At 37.8% G+C, this 18,733-nt stretch overlaps 1 protein-coding gene across 1 annotated transcript; it reads left to right on the top strand.

Annotated features, from left to right (window-relative positions):
• The first annotated feature begins 37 nt into the window (after positions 1 to 37).
• On the top strand, positions 38 to 17,531 carry arfrp1 (ADP-ribosylation factor related protein 1). Its single transcript, XM_028812385.2, has 8 exons — positions 38 to 159; positions 433 to 526; positions 996 to 1,083; positions 2,378 to 2,460; positions 6,764 to 6,845; positions 7,993 to 8,063; positions 10,075 to 10,175; positions 16,626 to 17,531. The coding sequence occupies exons 2-8, from the start codon at positions 434 to 436 to the stop codon at positions 16,711 to 16,713; spliced, it is 606 nt and encodes a 201-aa protein (XP_028668218.1). The 5' UTR covers positions 38 to 159; position 433; the 3' UTR covers positions 16,714 to 17,531.
• Positions 17,532 to 18,733: the final 1,202 nt, after the last annotated feature.

Genomic DNA, 18,733 nt, shown 5'->3' with positions numbered 1-18,733 from the left:
AGAAAAACAAAACAAAGCTTTGGCGCAGCAAATGTAAACACGAGTGCGCGTTTCCTGGAATTCTGTGAAATGTAGTCGCTTGCGACTTCGATTCCCAGAATGCATTTGTTTAAAGGAAGTGTGCATTTTATTTTTATAATGGATTGAGAGCTCCGGAAGGTAAGCAATTTGCCAGGTTATCCGTATCATTTTGCTTTTAATTAAAACGCATATTTTAATGCTAAAGTATGTAACCTCTGTGTCAGCAAACTCTTTGATATTTTTGTGATATTTCAATCACTTAATCCTATTGACATGGTTTAAGCAATTGTCAAAGAATTGCTAGTTGAAATGTTATTTGCTGATCTTGTCGTTTAATATTTAAAATGAGTGTAATGACGAATTAGCGAGACATAGTGCTGATGCATGTTTTGGTTTCTGACTCATTAACAGGATGTATACACTGTTGACTGGTCTGTATAAGTACATGTTTCAGAAAGACGAGTACTGCATTCTCATCCTTGGACTCGACAATGCAGGAAAAACTGTAAGTTAACAGAGCTGAAACATTTTATGCAGTTCATAGTACATGACTAAAGAGCATAATTAAGTCTTTATTTAATGCAGGTATGTGTCATATTTCCACCTGACAGCCCACATATTTCGAGTTTGGCTGCTCTGCTTCACTCAGTCTAAATGTCTACTATTATTAAGTTAATATTTGTGCCTTTAACTTGGAATTTCATGATAGTAGTCAGCAAACCCAGAAGAGAACCCACACCTTTGAAAATAAACGGGCAGAGTTATATAACGTAACAGTTTTAGTGCATGTCATTTTAGTACTTAATACGTATGGTTTACTGTGTAATCTGCCATGTCCTACCCTTCATCCCTTGGGCAGAGTGACATTTGAAGTGGAGACAACCCAGCTGCCTCACTGCCCTATGTGTTTGTACAAACTGATTTTATTTTTAAAATTATAACGTCTCTCTCTTTGGCTTGCATGCATTTTTCAGACATTTCTGGAGCAAACCAAGACCAAGTTTAGTAAGAACTACAAAGGAATGAGCTTATCAAAGATTACGACGACAGTTGGTCTGAACAGTATGTATCTATCTATCAGAAAATGTCTTCCATTTCTTTGTAGACAGCCATTCAGTCCATTGAGCTTATCTGTTTAACTATGTATTCTCAATATATTTGTACATTTTTCAATAAAACTTGATCATAAAAAAAAAAACAAACTATGACCAATATTTCATTTTGATGTCCCTGGTGGTTTACTATATTGTGTACTTCCACATCATGTCAGCAGCCATACCACCTTCACTAAAGCTAAGCATGTTCCTGCCTAGCCAGTACTTGAATGGGAGATCATCTAGGAAAAACTTGGGTTGCTGCTGAAACAGGTGTTGGTTGACACCATTGGGGGTGCTTACCTTATTGTCTATGTGTGGATCACAATGCCCCAGTGGAGTGACAGGGTCAAATTGGCACCATCCTTCAGGTGATACTTTAAATTGTCATCTTGACTGTCTGCGGTCAAAAAAGATCCCTGTGCATCTTTTAAAAAGAGTAGGGTATTTCACAATGTCCTGACTATATTTCCCACCATGGCCTGGTCATTCTGGCCAATCCCCCCAGTCTTCTTTCCCATCACCATCTAATAACTAATGTGTGATGAGCGTACTGGCTCAAAAATGACTGTTGTCACATCATCCAGATGGTTGCTGCATATTGGTGGTGGTTGTTGAAGTGGTTCCACACTGTCAATGTAAAGCACTTTGAGTGGGCTGATAAAGTGCTATATAAAATGTAATTTATATACAATCTATATATATATATATATATATATATTTATATAATATACACACACAATAGCTGAAATCTGAGTAATCAACATAGGCCTCTGCATTTGCTGTTCATCATCTATTGGAATATATTCTGTAATACAAATTAGTAATAAAATGCATCTCTACAAATGTTTATGGTAGGCCATCAGTTGGAACAGAAATGCTAATGTTAGAACTGCAAATGTTTGTGTTTCGCCATCTGTTGACATCCTGTGTATGTGATTCAGAGTTTAAATGCATGGAATATGTCTGGCACCATGGGGTAGAACTTGTTAGTGGTATTGCATCGCAGCTAGAGCAGACTGGTTAAGATTTCTGACCTGTCTGTATGAAATTTGCACTTTTTTTTTTTCTTCACATTGAGGACCATGGACACACGCACGCAATGAGTGACAGAGGGTGGATGGTAGCATTTTAGGGACCTTCAAAACTTGACTTGATGTTATTTTGGAGAAATTGGGTGAATAGGATTGACAAGCTTTGTTGGGCTGAATGACTTTTTCTCATCAAAAATTATTCTAATGTTTCTTTTTTTTTTTATCCAGTTGGCACAATAGATGTTGGGAAAGCCCGGCTTATGTTTTGGGATCTTGGTGGACAGGATGAATTACAGTCATTGTGGGACAAAGTAAGTGATAATTGTTACATTTCGCTCAAATCAGAGGTTTTCATTGTTTTTAAATTTTCTTCCTTTTTAGTCATTCTGGTGTATGTTCAGATAATTGTGTATGTATATATATATATAATTATACATAGGTCTTATCACAATCTGATATTTGGGTGGTTACCTACCAGGTAATGCGTGTGGCTGGTCGGCCAGTTGGCAGACTGCTGCCACGATCTCTCATTTGCGAGAAGCAGATCATAGGCATGACGGGCGCTAATGTCCAAGGTTCAATCCCCGCAAGGGGAAGCAAAAGTGCGTACACCTGATGAGTCCCAATTAGGGCGAAACAGGTTGTGTACTCTTTGTATTGATTTTAAGATACTCCTCTTAACCAATAAGGCACTAAATGGTCTAGCCCCTGCCTACTTGAGTGTCTTGCTCCATCGTCACAATCCCCCTCGTGTTCTTAGATCCGCAGATCAGCTGCTCCTAACCGTTCCCAAGGCACGTTTTAAAGTTCGTGGTGAAAGGGCTTTTTCCGTCTGTGCACCTAGGCTCTGGAACTCCTTACCTTTAGTGGTTAGGCAAGCCACTTCAGTCGCCACATTCAAATCACACCTAAAAACGCACTTCTTCACATTGGCTTTTAATTCTTAACCTGTCTTATTTCCACTTGCTTTTTGCTATTTCTCTGTTTTATTGGGTCCCCTGACCTGTTTTTAGTATCTCTGTTTTAATTCTCTCTTAATGTTTGTTTTTAATATTTTGCTTTTAGTCTTGCTTGTTTTAACTGTACAGCGCTTCGGTCAGTTGTAATGCTGTGTTTTTAAGCGCTTAACAAATAAAAATAGTATGGTATGGTATGGTATTATTTGGCAGGTACTCTACATCTATATCTATATACAGTGGGTATAGAAAAGAATCACACCCTTCGAAATTTTCCCATTGTTTTGCTCTACAGCCTTAAATGATCCTTTATTAATCTCAGTATTTCTTGTTTTTTATTTTTTTTAATTCTTCTGAACTGTAGCTCTGATATCTTTCACTTGGATGTTATTGATTGCATCTAGTAAGTAAAGCTGGAAAAAATATTGCTTTGTGTGTTTTCATTTAAGGCTGTAAAGCAGAAAAAATTGGAATATTTTGAAAGGGGTGATTCTTTTCCATACTTCCTGTATGTATATACATACATACACAGAGAGAGAGAGATAAATAACATTTATTGATCCATCTAATAAAGTATTTATTTACTGAACTTCTGTAAAAGGCAACATTTCCCCCTGGAGATCTGTCTTTATCTCTAATCTGTCAAACACTCATTGAAAATTATTATTCAATTCCCAGGCTTAAATCCTACATATATATGCAAGATTTTCTCTATGGTGGAATTCTCAGTATTTCTCTTGTTGAATCATCTTCTGAAACTGCACTCAATAAATGGTGTTGCACATAATAAGGGATCGACTGGTTTCTTTTTTAGACTGTCAGTTGGCAGAATTTAATGCTGCTGTCTCGTAGCTCCTGATTTACATTCCCACCCTGCTCAAGACAGTTTTTCTGGAAATTCTGTTTTTTGTCACATCCCTCAAAGTTAAGCTGAATTTGCTTATACTTTACATGGGATCCCATAATATAAAAATATGCATTGCAACAACAACAGTTATTTACAGTATATAGCATATTTTAATACAAAAATGTAGCACAAAGTGCTTTACAGCAATAATAGCTAACACAGAGTTGCAAAAAAAGTAAAAATTAGAGAAAAGTTATTTATAACAGTAGAGATAGTTATGTCCATCTTAGTAACAAACTGTGGTCAGTCTAATATAGTATCTTCCAAAGTCTAAAAGTGTAATGTTTGTATGTATGTATGTATGTATGTATGTGTGTGTAATAAATATATATATATATATATATATATATATATATATAAAGGCTGGGCGATCCACCTCCCCAAATACTCAACAGAAACGGGCTTAGACGCAAGTTGCAGGCACAGTACATTTTTTATTGTGGGATACTCTTCCTTAGTAAGCGTTTCCCACCACCAACACAAGTACAGCTAAGCACACAGCAGTACTTTTGTGTCTTCTTCTTCTCTCTTGTTCTTTCCATCACTGTCTGTTACTGCCTCCTCCGCTCCTCCCAGCAAGCTTTGGTTGTCCCCATGTGGAATAAGGGATAAATACGTGTCCTGTACTGTTTGTGTTATTTGGCAGATAATGTATCTCCTATCTTTTAGCTGCTTCTAGCAACTGAGAAGATGTGGCTGATGTTTGCCGACTGGCTGACCAACCACAAAGCGTTACCTGGTAGGTAACCACCTAAATAATCGGACTGCGATTCCAAACTAAGAATGTAATACTGTACACTGATCTTCACCTGGTCAAATAAGTGAAACAGCCGCCATTGTGCAATGTCAGAGGCTTTGCCTCAGGCGACTGAGGTTCAGTCCTTGTAAGGGGATGCAAAAATGAGTACTCCTGACAAACGCCAATAAGGGTGAAACACATGTTGTATACTCTTTGTATTGTTTTGTAGATTCTGTATCATATATATATATATATGTGTGTGTGTGTGTGTGTGTGTGTGTGTGTGTGTGTATATATATATTATGTGTATGTAATACAGTGGTGTGAAAAACTATTTGCCCCCTTCCTGATTTCTTATTCTTTTGCATGTTTGTCACACAAAATGTTTCTAATCATCAAACACATTTAACCATTAGTCAAATATAACACCAGTAAACACAAAATGCAGTTTTTAAATGATGGTTTTTATTATTTAGGGAGAAAGAAAATCCAAACCCCTGTGTGAAAAAGTAATTGCCCCCTTGTTAAAAAAATAACCTAACTGTGGTGTATCACACCTGAGTTCAATTTCCGTAGCCACCCCCAGGCCTGATTACTGCCACATATGTTTCAATCAAGAAATCACTTAAATAGGAGCTGCCTGACACAGAGAAGTAGACCAAAAGCACCTCAAAAGCTAGACATCATGCCAAGATCCAAAGAAATTCAGGAACAAATGAGAACAGAAGTAATTGAGATCTATCAGTCTGGTAAAGGTTATAAAGCCATTTCTAAAGCTTTGGGACTCCAGCGAACCACAGTGAGAGCCATTATCCACAAATGGCAAAAACATGGAACAGTGGTGAACCTTCCCAGGAGTGGCCGGCCGACCAAAATTACCCCAAGAGCGCAGAGACGACTCATCCGAGAGGTCACAAAAGACCCCAGGACAACGTCTAAAGAACTGCAGGCCTCACTTGCCTCAATTAAGGTCAGTGTTCACGACTCCACAATAAGAAAGAGACTGAGCAAAAACGGCCTGCATGGCAGATTTCCAAGACGCAAACCACTGTTAAGCAAAAAGAACATTAGGGCTCGTCTCAATTTTGCTAAGAAACATCTCAATGATTGCCAAGACTTTTGGGAAAATACCTTGTGGACTGATGAGACAAAAGTTCAACTTTTTGAAGGCAAATGTCCCATTACATCTGGCGTAAAAGGAACACAGCATTTCAGAAAAAGAACATCATACCAACAGTAAAATATGGTGGTGGTAGTGTGATGGTCTGGGGTTGTTTTGCTGCTTCAGGACCTGGAAGGCTTGCTGTGATAGATGGAACCATGAATTCTACTGTCTACCAAAAAATCCTGAAGGAGAATGTCCGGCCATCTGTTCGTCAACTCAAGCTGAAGCGATCTTGGGTGCTGCAACAGGACAATGACCCAAAACACACCAGCAAACCCACCTCTGAATGGCTGAAAAAAAACAAAATGAAGACTTTGGAGTGGCCTAGTCAAAGTCCTGACCTGAATCCAATTGAGATGCTATGGCATGACCTTAAAAAGGCGGTTCATGCTAGAAAACCCTCAAATAAAGCTGAATTACAACAATTTTGCAAAGATGAGTGGGCCAAAATTCCTCCAGAGCGCTGTAATAGACTCATTGCAAGTTATCGCAAACGCTTGATTGCAGTTATTGCTGCTAAGGGTGGCCCAACCAGTTATTAGGTTCAGGGGACAATTACTTTTTCACACAGGGCCATGTAGGTTTGGATTTTTTTTTCTCCCTAAATAATAAAAACCACCATTTACAAACTGCATTTTGTGTTTACTTGTGTTATATTTGACTAATGGTTAACTGTGTTTGATGATCAGAAACATTTTGTGTGACAAACATGCAAAAGAATAAGAAATCAGGAAGGGGGCAAATAGTTTTTCACACCACTGTATATATAAATGTGTATGTATGCATATATGTGTGTGTGTGTGTGTGTACAAAATATAAATTTAAACTTCTGTCTATTGTGTTTTAGTATTATGCTGAATCTCATGGAGTGATCTATGTAATCGATTCAACGGATGAAGAACGATTAGGCGAGTCTAAAAATGCCTTTGGTATGTTCCACCTCTCTACTGTACATTCTTTATTGCATACTAATATGTATTTTTTCTGTTAAGGCTCCAATTGCAGTTTCAAACAAATATACTACCTTTTTCTTATGGAACTGTTCAGTGATGAGCAGATTATAGAAGTGAGTTACAATACAGGGCTGAAGAACAGTTGTTTACATTAAATTCACTTAATTTTATTATTATGAAGAACTCTTATATTTCAAGTCACAGTGAGATGTATAGTATTGATATAGTAAAACGCTAACTTGCATTCTCTCTCTTTTTCTCCCATATTCCACATAAGTGTGCTTTGTACTCCATCCATCCATCCATTATCCAACCCGCTATATCCTAACTACAGGGTCACAGAGGTCTACTGGAGCCATTCCCAGTCAACACAGGGCGCAAGGCAGGAAACATACACTGGGCAGGACACACACACACACACACACACACACACCAAGCACACACTAGGGACAATTTAGAATCGTCAATGTACCTAACCTGCATGTCTTTGGACTGTGTGCTTTATAATAGTGACCCTAAATTTGTAGTGTATCAGGGAATACGAGTGTGATTTTCGGTGGCTTGTAGTCTTCTCCAGGGCTCATTCTTGCCTTGCACCAGTGTTGCCAGAATAGGCCGTAGCTCTTGTGCAAATGAATCAGATTTACCGGATCTGAGAATAGATTGGATGATTAAACACACATTTCTGAACACAAAATGCCACGTTAACATAAGTTAGTTAAGTTTTGTTAACACAAGCTAGCCTGAATCTACATTAGAAGTTCAGTTTCTTTTGATGTCAGCATGAGCTCTGGTCAGTTATGGAGCAGTAGTTTTTAAAATTTTTTTTATTTGGAAAATTCTTATAAATAATTGTTAATATAATTTTGTACTAATCATGCAGCATCATTCTACACTATGATTTAGTTGAAACCTACGGACTTGCTATGGTTATTGTTTTTACTACACACATATCTTAGTTAATGTGTAAATAAAAACGTGGTACATTTTTAGGTATTGTTACATTTGTTGTGTAGTTTAAAGTATATTTTAAGTTTTAAAAAAAAAAATGTTTTGAAGACCTTAATATTCACTGCATACAGAAGAATGACTGCACTTATTAAGGAATTGTTCTTTCTTTTAGAGAAGATGATAAGTAGTGAGGCTCTAGAAGGTGTCCCTCTGCTTGTCCTGGCTAACAAACAAGATTTGGAGGTGAGAACTCAATGTTTTATTATGAATTTTGTTCCACAGAATAATTAATATGAGAAATGCCCATCCTTTTTAAAATTTATGAAATTAGAAACCTATGCAAAAATGTCCCATTTTTGTAACTTGCATACAGTTACATCTGACATAAGGGTCAGGATTTTGTGAAAGATTTTGGAAACTGGTGAACATGGGCAACTCCTCTTTGTATGCCTATTCTCACTGAATATGGCACGGGAGTCAGAGCTCTGGGGGTACAGCCTAAAAACACCTAGTATCTGCTGTTAGTACACTGTTTTATGCTCTTTACCTTTGCCTGAAAATGGAGGTACAAGGTTTTTTATAGTGTTATATTTTGTATACACTACATAGCCAAAGCTCAGTGGACACCCTTCTAAATGATCAAGTTCAGGTGTTTCAGCTGCAGCCTTTGTTAACAGGTTCATAAAATCAAGTGCATAGCCATACGATCTCCATTGATAGTCACTGGCAGTTGAATGGGTTGTACTGAAGTGCTCAGTAACTTAAAACATGATACTGTCATAGGATGCCAACTTTCCCGCAAGTCCAGTACATTTAATTTATGCTCTGCTAGATCTGTCCCTGTCAACTGTAAGTGCTATTATTTCGAAGTTGAAACATCAATGGACATCAATAGTTTAGCCAGCGAGTAGTAGAGCGGGGCCACTGAGTGCTGAAGCTCTTAGTGTGTAAAACTCACTCCCAACAGAGTTCAAAATTGCATCCGGAACCAATATTAGCCCATGAATGGTGTGTAAGGAGCTTCAATGCTAAGCAGCTGCTCACAAACCTAAGTTCACTAACGCCAATGCCATGTGTTGGGTGAGGTGGTATAAAATACGCTGTCATTGGACTCTGAAGCAACAGGAACATTTATTTATATGGCACGTTTTCATACAAACAATGTAGCTCAAAGTGCTTTACAACATGAATTTTTACAACATTTTAATAAACATCTACCAAACTTAGTTCTTAGTTTCTACATTGACTCCAAAACACAGAGACTGAGAAATAATAACTCACTTAATTAGGCTAAGAGTCCAATGAAAAACAGAAATTGGTTGGAACAAAAATCTGTAGCCACAGGGGGTCCCCAGGACTGAGTTTGAGAACTACTGGTTTAGCAGATGGCAGAAGTTTACTTTTCAGACTCCATTGGGTGTACTGTAACGTTTGGTAGGGGAGGGATAATAGTCTGTGGCTGCTTTTCACAGTTTGGGCTTGGCTCCTTGGTTCCTTTTGAATGGCACTGTTACAGCATACAAAGACATTCTAGACAATTGTGTGCTTCCAGTTTTGTGGCAACTGTTTGGGGGGGGAAGGTCCTTTTCTCTTCCAGCATGACTGTGTCCCTGTGCACAAAGCCAGGTCCATAAAAACACGGAGGAACTCAAGTGACCTACACAGAGCTCTAACCTCAACCTGACCTGGAGGAAATCAAGTGAATCCACACCTCCATCCTATTGAACACCATTGGAATGAATTTTAATGCCGATTGCGAGCCTCGTCAGTAACTGACCCCATAAATTCTCTTTTGGGTGAATAGGCACAAATTCCCACAGACACACTCCCAAAATGTCACTGAAAGCTTTTCCAGAAGATTAGTGGCTGTTACAGCCACATAGTGATTAGTGTTGGTTGAAGTGGTTTTCCACTGTCTATTTAAAGCACTTTGAGTATGTTAAAAAGCACTGTATAAATGTAATGATTATTATTAAAGTGGATGGTTTAGGGGCAACTCTATAATAATGCCCATGGTTTTGAAACAAGATAACCTATAAATTCATGAGTATTCTATTTTGGGTTTCCAATGCTTTGTCTGTGTTTGAAACTCGCACATAGATAATATTAATTCAGTGGTGGTAATAAATATGTGTAACAAAAGCCTTTACCACTTTCCACTCGGGGATACCCTTGAAAAATGATTTGTTCTTTTGTGCTTTTTTTTTTTTAATAATCAACCATTTGTAATCTTGTATTTGACTTTAATTTGCAGAACTGCTTATCAGTCCCTGACATTAAAACGGCATTTAGTGACTGTGCACCAAAAATCGGAAAGAGGGACTGCTTGGTTCAACCCTGCACAGCTCTTACGGGGCAAGTAAAGCTCAATTAAATGTATTTGTTTGTTTGTTCTTGTAAATTGAAACTTGTTTCTATTTTTGAACACATTTTTTCTGTTCAGCTCTTTTTTAGGTTTCCTTCCACTGTTGCAGTTTTTCCTCAGTTGTTGTTTTATATTGAATTAAATAATTTTGATATCTTGCCACTGTTCTATAGGATAGTATAATTTGAAGAAGTGCAGTTATTTTTGGAGGTGAAAACATCCATCCATTTTCTAAACCCACTTATCCAGAACAGTATTGCAGAGAATTTGGAACCTTTATCAGTAAGCAACAGGCACAAGGCAGGAACAGCACCTGCAAAGGACATCAGAGTGAACACATACAAACACACACACATATTATGCATCAAGGACCAATGTAGAATTGCCATTCCTTCTAACCTGAATGTCATTGGACTGTGAGAGAAAACCGGGGCACCTGGAGGAAATTCATGGGGACACAAGGAAAACGAATGTACCTCTAGCTCAGAACATGAACCTTGGTCTCCTTGTTGCAAGACAGCAGAGCTAGCACTGCACAGTGAGCCAACCAGTCAAAGCATAATTTCGTCTTACATTATAGATAAATAGAAAAGGCAATATGTAATAATAGATGGAAAAGGCACTGGGATTTTATTGATCCCTGAAGAAAAACTTACTTCCTCCTGAGGCAGACTTAACCATCGATTAATGCGGATCCCCTTTCTGTCCAGGCTATAATGGACTGTTCCATGTTGCTCTGACAGCAAACAACTGTAAATGAAGCCTGAAAGAATAAACTTACAAATATATCAAAGAAAAGAAACTTGTAGCATAGCATCATCTCTTTTGGAACTAGTACATACTATAAAATACAAGTTAAGGAGTAAAGAAAAAAAAAAAAAAAAAGACAGCAAAAAATTTGTTGTAAATCTCCTGAAGGTGTGTTATTTTTGTCTTAAATTTAGCTAGCATCAAGCAGCAATTTATTTTTTGCAGTCCTATTGATGATGTTAAACGCAACAGCAAAGGAGGCAAATAATATATATATATATATATATATATATATATATATATATATATTACTGTATATATATCGATTATAAAAAAAAATCTTGGAAGGAGACGATACGTGATTTTCTTGGAGACACTTTAACATCCCGCGAGACAAGGCAGTGAGACAAAAGGACAGCTGCTGTACAGGCTTTTAAATGATCGACGTGCAGTGAGACGAGCAGAACACGCAGCTCGGCAGCAGCTGATCTGACCGCATCTCCTTAGCGTGTGTTCAGCCCCCCCCACCCCCCTTTCACAACACGAGCGACAGAGATGTGAAGCTGGCACGTAGCGCGCCCTTTGGTGGGGTGGGCGAGTGAAGCGAGCAGGGGGCAAAACCTCCTAGTGTGTGTGTGTGTGTGTGTGTGTGTGTGTGTGTATATATATATATTTTCAGATATCTTAAAATAGTCCTGTTGAAAACATAGGCAATTTTACAGGGAGTTATTCTGAGATCTTTGATTGCAATTATGATATCTCAAGATGCCTATGGACGTATTTTAAGGTATCTTGAAATATATTTGATGCATCTGAAAATGCACTGGAGCATATTGTAAGATATCCTCTCACAGTCCAAAGACATGGAGAGTAGGTGAACTGGTGATACTACATTGGCCTAAGTGAGTACATGCTGTGTGTGTGTGTGTGTGTGTGTGTGTGTGTGTGTAAGTGTGTCCGCCTGCGATGGACTGGCACCCTTGTACAGTGGATTGTTCCTGCCTTGCACCCTGTGCTTGCTAGAATAGATTCCAGCCCCCCGTTACCCTGCTCAGGATTAAGCAGGCTTAGAGAATGGTATGTTATGGGATATCTTGAAATTCTTTAAAGATATCGTGAAATGAACAGAGTAACATTTCATGATACCTTGAAATCAGTTTGTAATAGCTTATAATGCACTTGAGGTATTTTGTCCTTGATTATATCAATTACTAAATGCAGAACTGCAGAGTACAAGATTGCAGGAAGTTTCACCAAATCCAGGTAGCCTTGGATGGGAAGGATATGGTCACATGTACGTGCAAACGCCACACCAGGCCATTTTAGATTGGTTAATTGACCTATTTGTGTTTCTTTGGACTGAGGAAGTGCGGTTCCTTACAATAAAGGCGGCTTCCTGGCAGCAGGTCGCCTGTGGGCAGGGAGTTGTTTTGCTGTGCAAATTGTCTACTTCAAGTGCACCAGCTGGACTATATTTATTTAAAATTAACTACTTCCAGGCTCTCATGCTGCATATGATGTATTTCCTCAGATGAATAACTTGTAAATAATTACTGTTGTGGAGAAAGGTTCCCATACGTTCAAATAATGTTTATTTCAGAGCAGTAGTGGGTTTTCAATGATTTCTGCAACGTTTTTTTTTTTTTTATCTCTGTGGCAGAACAATTGATTTAACAACATCTTTATTACAAAACAAAAACAAATTTTGCACACAAGGTTTAATTTATTGTGGATTTTCTGAAACCATTACAGGGTCAAAAATATACCTATTCCATGCCTTATATTTGGTTAAATCTTTTTTAGCATATTTCACCTCGATTACAAGCTTCTGATAGAATCCTGGCTGGATATCTGACCACCCTTCCTGGCAGAATTGTTACAGTTGTACTAAATTTGTTGGTTTCCTATCACGAATCCTAAATTTGGTTTATAATCCAAATATTTTCAATGGGGTTGAGGTCCGGACTTTGGGAAGGCCATTCTGAACACTTTATGTTGGCCTGATATAGCCGTTCTAAAACCACGTTTGCTTTGCATTTAGGTTCATTGTCTTGTTGGAACACCTAGTTGTGTCCAAGTTTCAACCTTGTAGCTGATGGTTTAAAGTTATGTTGAAGAATTCTAAGGTCATTTTCCTTCTTCATTACTCCATCTTCTTTGTTCAGTGCAGTAGTTTCTTTGGCAGCAGAACTGCCCCAGAGCATGATGCTACTACCACCATGCTTAACAATTGGTGCATTGTTCTTGGGGTCAAATGCCTCTTTTTTTTACTCTTTCAAACAAACCTCTGGCTATTGTGGACAAACAACTCAATTTTTGTCTCATCCGACCGTAAATCTTTCCTCTAGAAGGCTTTTTCTTCTCCATGTGATCAACCGCAAAACTTTAGTCATTCTTGAAGGTGTCAGTTGTGGAACAGCGATTTCTTTCTTGCACTGAAACCTTTGGCCCATTGTGATGTAAAGCTGTCTTGACTGTGGATAGTGGTACTGGTGTTCTAGCAGCTTCTCGTTCATGGCAGAACTGCTTCTTGGTGGTTTGTGGATTGCGTCTGATCATTTGGACCAGTTTTCTCTCAGCTTTCAGACATTGACAAAGTGGCTACAAATTTAAATAACTTGCAGTGATGAGCATTTATTTGAACTGACAAATTTGGAATCTGAAGCTGTTTAGAAATGTCTCCAGGAGACATTCCTGACTTGGTTAAATCTACAATCCTCTTTCTCACATCTGCGCCAGGCTCCTTGGACTTTCCCAATGTCAAATGAAAAACGTAGAGAATCTACTAGCTGTAGTCAGTCATGACTAACAGACAGTGAATAGACTCCAAGGTAAAAAACATTTTGGAACTTTCAACACCACTTGGTTAATAATCTTAAGTATGTGCAGGTAGTCGACAACTTACAACCTATGCGTTTTACAGCCATTTGATTTACGACCGCTATTACGTCTCACAGGCAAATGACAATTTTCACCACACCAGCTCCTTATGCAGTGACTCATTAATCACAGTCTCAATTTATTACCTGCAGCAGTTTCGACTGCGTTCAGTTACATTTGTCTTTCAATTACAGGAAAAAAGGCAAATGATCTCGACATAGAAGTTAAAGTAATGAATCAGTATGAGGGAGGAAAGAAAGCGAATGCGATCATGTGTGACTTAGTTATACCATTGTAACCACACATGCGTTGAACTGCTGTGCTCTAGCTTTGAGTCTGATTAACTTCAGACACTTCTGCTCACAATGTGCTGCTTCGTGCGAACTGCAAAGGGTAAAGAAACGATACTGAACTCCGTTATCTGTTAACGTTTATTATTAACAGGCCGAAATGTTAAAACCGAAAACATACGAGTGCTCAAACTCTGTCAGTACAATTCCTTCTCTCACAGTTAACATAGTGAACAATGGGAGGTGCGCACACTGATGACGTGACATAACACAGACAAACAAAGGATTTGTGAAGCTGTTAAAGTTTCGGCACTCGTGAGCAACAGTAATAACGAAACAAAATAATAAAAAATAATTTACAAAAAATAAGTGATAGAAAATCTAAGCAATATGCTAAGAATGATGATAAAAAATCGGGAGTGGGCTCTCCTGGACTTTCTCGTATACTGAGATATGGGGATGGATATTTGAGGAGTAAACCGCAAGACAATGATTATATTTTTATATTATGTACATTAAAGAACCATCACCAAATTGAATCAAATCAAATTAATAATATATTGAACAATTATTATAAAAGTAAAGTTGAATAAATTGGTAGGTGTTCAGGTAAAGCACGACTTCCGGTTAACAGAAATAGCCCAAAAGTTGATAGAAATCTACATTTTGTACCAAATAGTTGTATGCAAAATTTGGTTGACCCAAGTGAAAGCGTACTCAAGTTAACATGTTTATATATATATATATATATATATATATATATATATATATATATATATATATATATATAATATACACACACACATAAATAATTCCAGAAATGTTATTTTCGGACATCAAAATCTCGAAATGGAATTTTTAAGGATTTCAATATTTTCCCCATACTTCGTATACAAGAAAGTTAGGGAGGTCTAAAACATTGAGATTAGTCATATTCATCAAAATCTCGACATCGAAATTTTGGAGGATTCCAATTCTTTCCCTATACTTTGAAGATATAAAACAAATAATAAGACTTAAGCGACTTGCTATACTGTGCTATACATACGGCCAGGTTTGAATACATAATACATATACCATCCGTCTTACATCCAGATCAACTAACGAAAGGTCCGTTTGAACCGAATGTGATTGTAAGTTGATGACTACCTGTATATGTTTGACTCTGCAGGTATATGCTGGGTCATGTGATGGTTTCAGAGAATCCACAATAAATAAAAACTTAATAATAACCTAACAAAGCTGTCATATTTTATATAGGATTTTATTGCTGTTCATTTTTAAGAGACTGTTAAGTTGCATTTTTCTTGTGTACCATATGAGTTCATAGCCACAGGTTGCTGACCACAGACACATACATATGGTTAGTCTACTGAAAAACATGTACAGAGCCTTGTAAGATATGATTAACAGCACATAATTGGCGAGGGGGTCCTAGATTATTGTTCTGAGTGGATTTTCAATTATGTTGATTCATCCCAGCAGCCCTATTTGAAATTAAAGGTACGCACATTTAAGACAGAATCCAGGAAGCACTTCTTTACACAAAGGATTGTGGGAATCATGTAGTTAAAATGGAAACCTTGATATCTTTTAAGTAATACCTGGATGAGATAATAGATGACCAATGGAGCCAGATGAGCTGAATGGCCTGTTTCTGTTTGTCTAACTCAGGGGTGGGCAAAGTCATTCTGGAGGGCCACAGTGGTTTCAGGTTTTTGTTCCAACCCAGTTGCTTAATAAGAAGCCCTTACTGCTCCAGTAACGCTTCTGCTTCATTTTAGTTGCCTCGCTTGTTAAAATTTTGAACCCTTATTGCTTATTTTAGTCTTAAACAGCTGTAGTCTTGGTTTTTAATTGCTCCTAATTAGCAATAACATACAAATGACAAAAGAGACCAGCATTTCTCCATTTAGCTTGTTTCCATTTAAACCCGTGTGTATTTATTGTTCTCTTTTTGGTTTAATTAAATACTTGGAAGGAAAGGGAAGAGGAAAAAGTGAAGCACTGAGAATTACTAGTCTGTTTTAGACTTCAAATCATTTGGATGATTTCCTTAGTAAGGAATAAAAAATCTAATATATGAGAATGACTTGATATGGCAGAGGTAAAGCACTAACAAGCCATGAAATTAAATAATTGACAAGGATTGTTTTTTAATTAAGCAACTGGGTTGAAACAAAAACCTGCAGCCACTGCGGCCCTCCAGGACTGACTTTGCCCACCCCTGGTCTAACCTGTTGGGCTCTGTGATGACGATGATTTCTGCCAGTGCAGCGGTTTCTTTTAGTTAATATGTAAGGCTTACGGTAGATTTTAAGCCGATTTACTTATCTTTAGTACGTGTTGTCATCTTGTTAAATGCCTGATTGCATATTTGGTTATTACCGTCTTTGCGAAGTGTTAAATTTGTGATCTCCAATAGAACAGGGAGTTTTAAAATAGTAAGTCATGCAACTTATTTCATTTAAAAACTGCCAGCATTTTTATTTTCCTGTTGCTTTTTTTTTTTTTCCCCAGTCAAGGCGTAAATGAAGGCATCGAATGGATGGTAAAATGCGTCGTTCGGAATATTCACAGACCCCCAAGACAAAAGGACATCACATAAACTTTCCCACTTGGCGATTACAATGTCAAAAAATGCTCTTGTAAAAAAAGAAAAAAAAAAAAAACCTCATTGTGGACTTGCTGCTGTTTTTTTTTTTTTTTTCCTGATTGAAAGGAGTCACCGTACAGCACCAGCAATCGGCATTCACTCCTCCTGTGTTTGACGTCTTTTAAATGAGCACAATCTTTTTGTTTTTCAGGAACCTAAATTTTGTCAGTGGGTTGTTATCTCAAGTCGTCTCTTTCTACTGAGCAGTGTATAAAAAGTAGGAACTCGATTCTTGTTTTGTTAACTGAAAAAGAAACAACTGTCGTGACACGGGGCAGCCAGCTAGAGTGCACAGAAGGTGTACAGTCCATGTTTTTAACCGTTCATTCCATAAAGCCACTCCATTGATTTCCTAATGTGATTTCTGCTTGTATGTAATAATAATTTATTACATCTACAGAGGATGGCAGTTTTTGCATGTCCTTGGAAGTTCAAAAACAGCGTGTGATCTCATTTTTAGTTATTGCAGTTGCATAAGTTGTCCAGTTAAATCCAGCAGGCCACATGATCAGGTTTTTCCCCTTTCAGAGAAATTGTGCAATGTCAGCGGGAAAAGGACATTTGTTGACACTCAGACAGGCTCTGCTGGTTTAGCTAGCTGTTGTAAGACGAAGGAAACTCCAGTGGGTAAAATCAAAAAGTCAAGAAAAAGTTCATGATTGATGAGGATAATTTAAAAACCTACGGCTGTTTATCTAACATGATGAATTTGGTAATTCAAAGGCAACCAGGAGTGCTGAAAGAAACCGTAATAAATGTCTATTTGTAAACTTGACTACGTTTTTTTTTTTTTTAACTAAGGAGGCACATTAGCAGCTCCATTGTTCTCTTTTTGCATCCACACCCAAGTCTTTTAGTATCTTAAGAAATAACTTTTTGGTTAACTGGTGAACATCAATGTCCGGGTTCCTTTTTTTAGTTATCTGCCAATAAGGCAGTTCTTTTGATTGCCAGTTCCTCCATTGTCTCCTGCTGTTCTTTTCATTTCCTGGTGTGATTTACTGTCTTTCAGGTAACATAAAATGTCTTGCCTTGGAACTTCCTCTTGATTTCAAATCTTTCCCTCCAGCACGATTTCCAACAATCCATCTCCTCTCAGTACAAGGCCCATCCAGTAATTATTTCCTCCTTCTCACTCTTTCAAGCGTGCTTCTTTCTTCACCAGTGCATTCCAACTCTTTTTTATTAGATAATTTATCCATCCATAGCCACATTTCAAATGCGTCCAGTCTGCAGTCCCCTCCAAAAGTATGGGAACAGTAAGGCCAATGAATTTGTTTGTTTGCTGTGCACTGAAGACATTTTGTATGTGAGATCAAAATCTCGACATCGAATTTTTGGATGATTACAATACTTTTCCCTATACTTTGTATACGAGAAAGTAATAAAAAGAAGTGGACAGCTTTAAATATTTGGGAAGTATGCTGTCAAGGAATTGAAAAAAGTAAAAAAAAAAAATACAAATGCATACAGCGATGGGAAAAAACAGCCTTCAATGCAAAACAAATGGATAGAACACTAAAGAAAATAATAATAAAGACAGTAACCTGGAGTGTTGCACTGTATGGAGTAGAGACATGGGACAGTGAGGAAAGGGGGATAGCAATACCGTCCCCTCCAAAAGTACTGGAACAGCAAGGCCAGTTAGTTTGTTTTTGCGTGAGTGCGAGATCAGATGATGAAATGAGACGAGAGATCGGGGTTTCAGCTTTTTATCTGCTGGTGTTTACATCTCAATATGTTAAACCACACAGAACAGAGCAGCACATTTTGTATTAAAACCTCCCAGTTTTTCAAGTGAGCAAAAGTATTCAAACTGAATGTTTTCAAGTCAATGAAAGTGAAAACCACTTAATGTTTGTCTGCATATCCTTTGCTCGCCATAACTGCATCAAGCCTTACGACCCACAGACTCCACCAGATTTCTGGCTTCTTCATTGGTTGGGCCCTTTCAGGCTTTTACCCCCAACAT

Source organism: Erpetoichthys calabaricus, chromosome 10 (assembly GCF_900747795.2).
Source record: "Erpetoichthys calabaricus chromosome 10, fErpCal1.3, whole genome shotgun sequence".
Lineage (NCBI taxonomy): Eukaryota > Metazoa > Chordata > Cladistia > Polypteriformes > Polypteridae > Erpetoichthys > Erpetoichthys calabaricus.
This window is presented reverse-complemented; position numbering and strand designations above follow the sequence as displayed.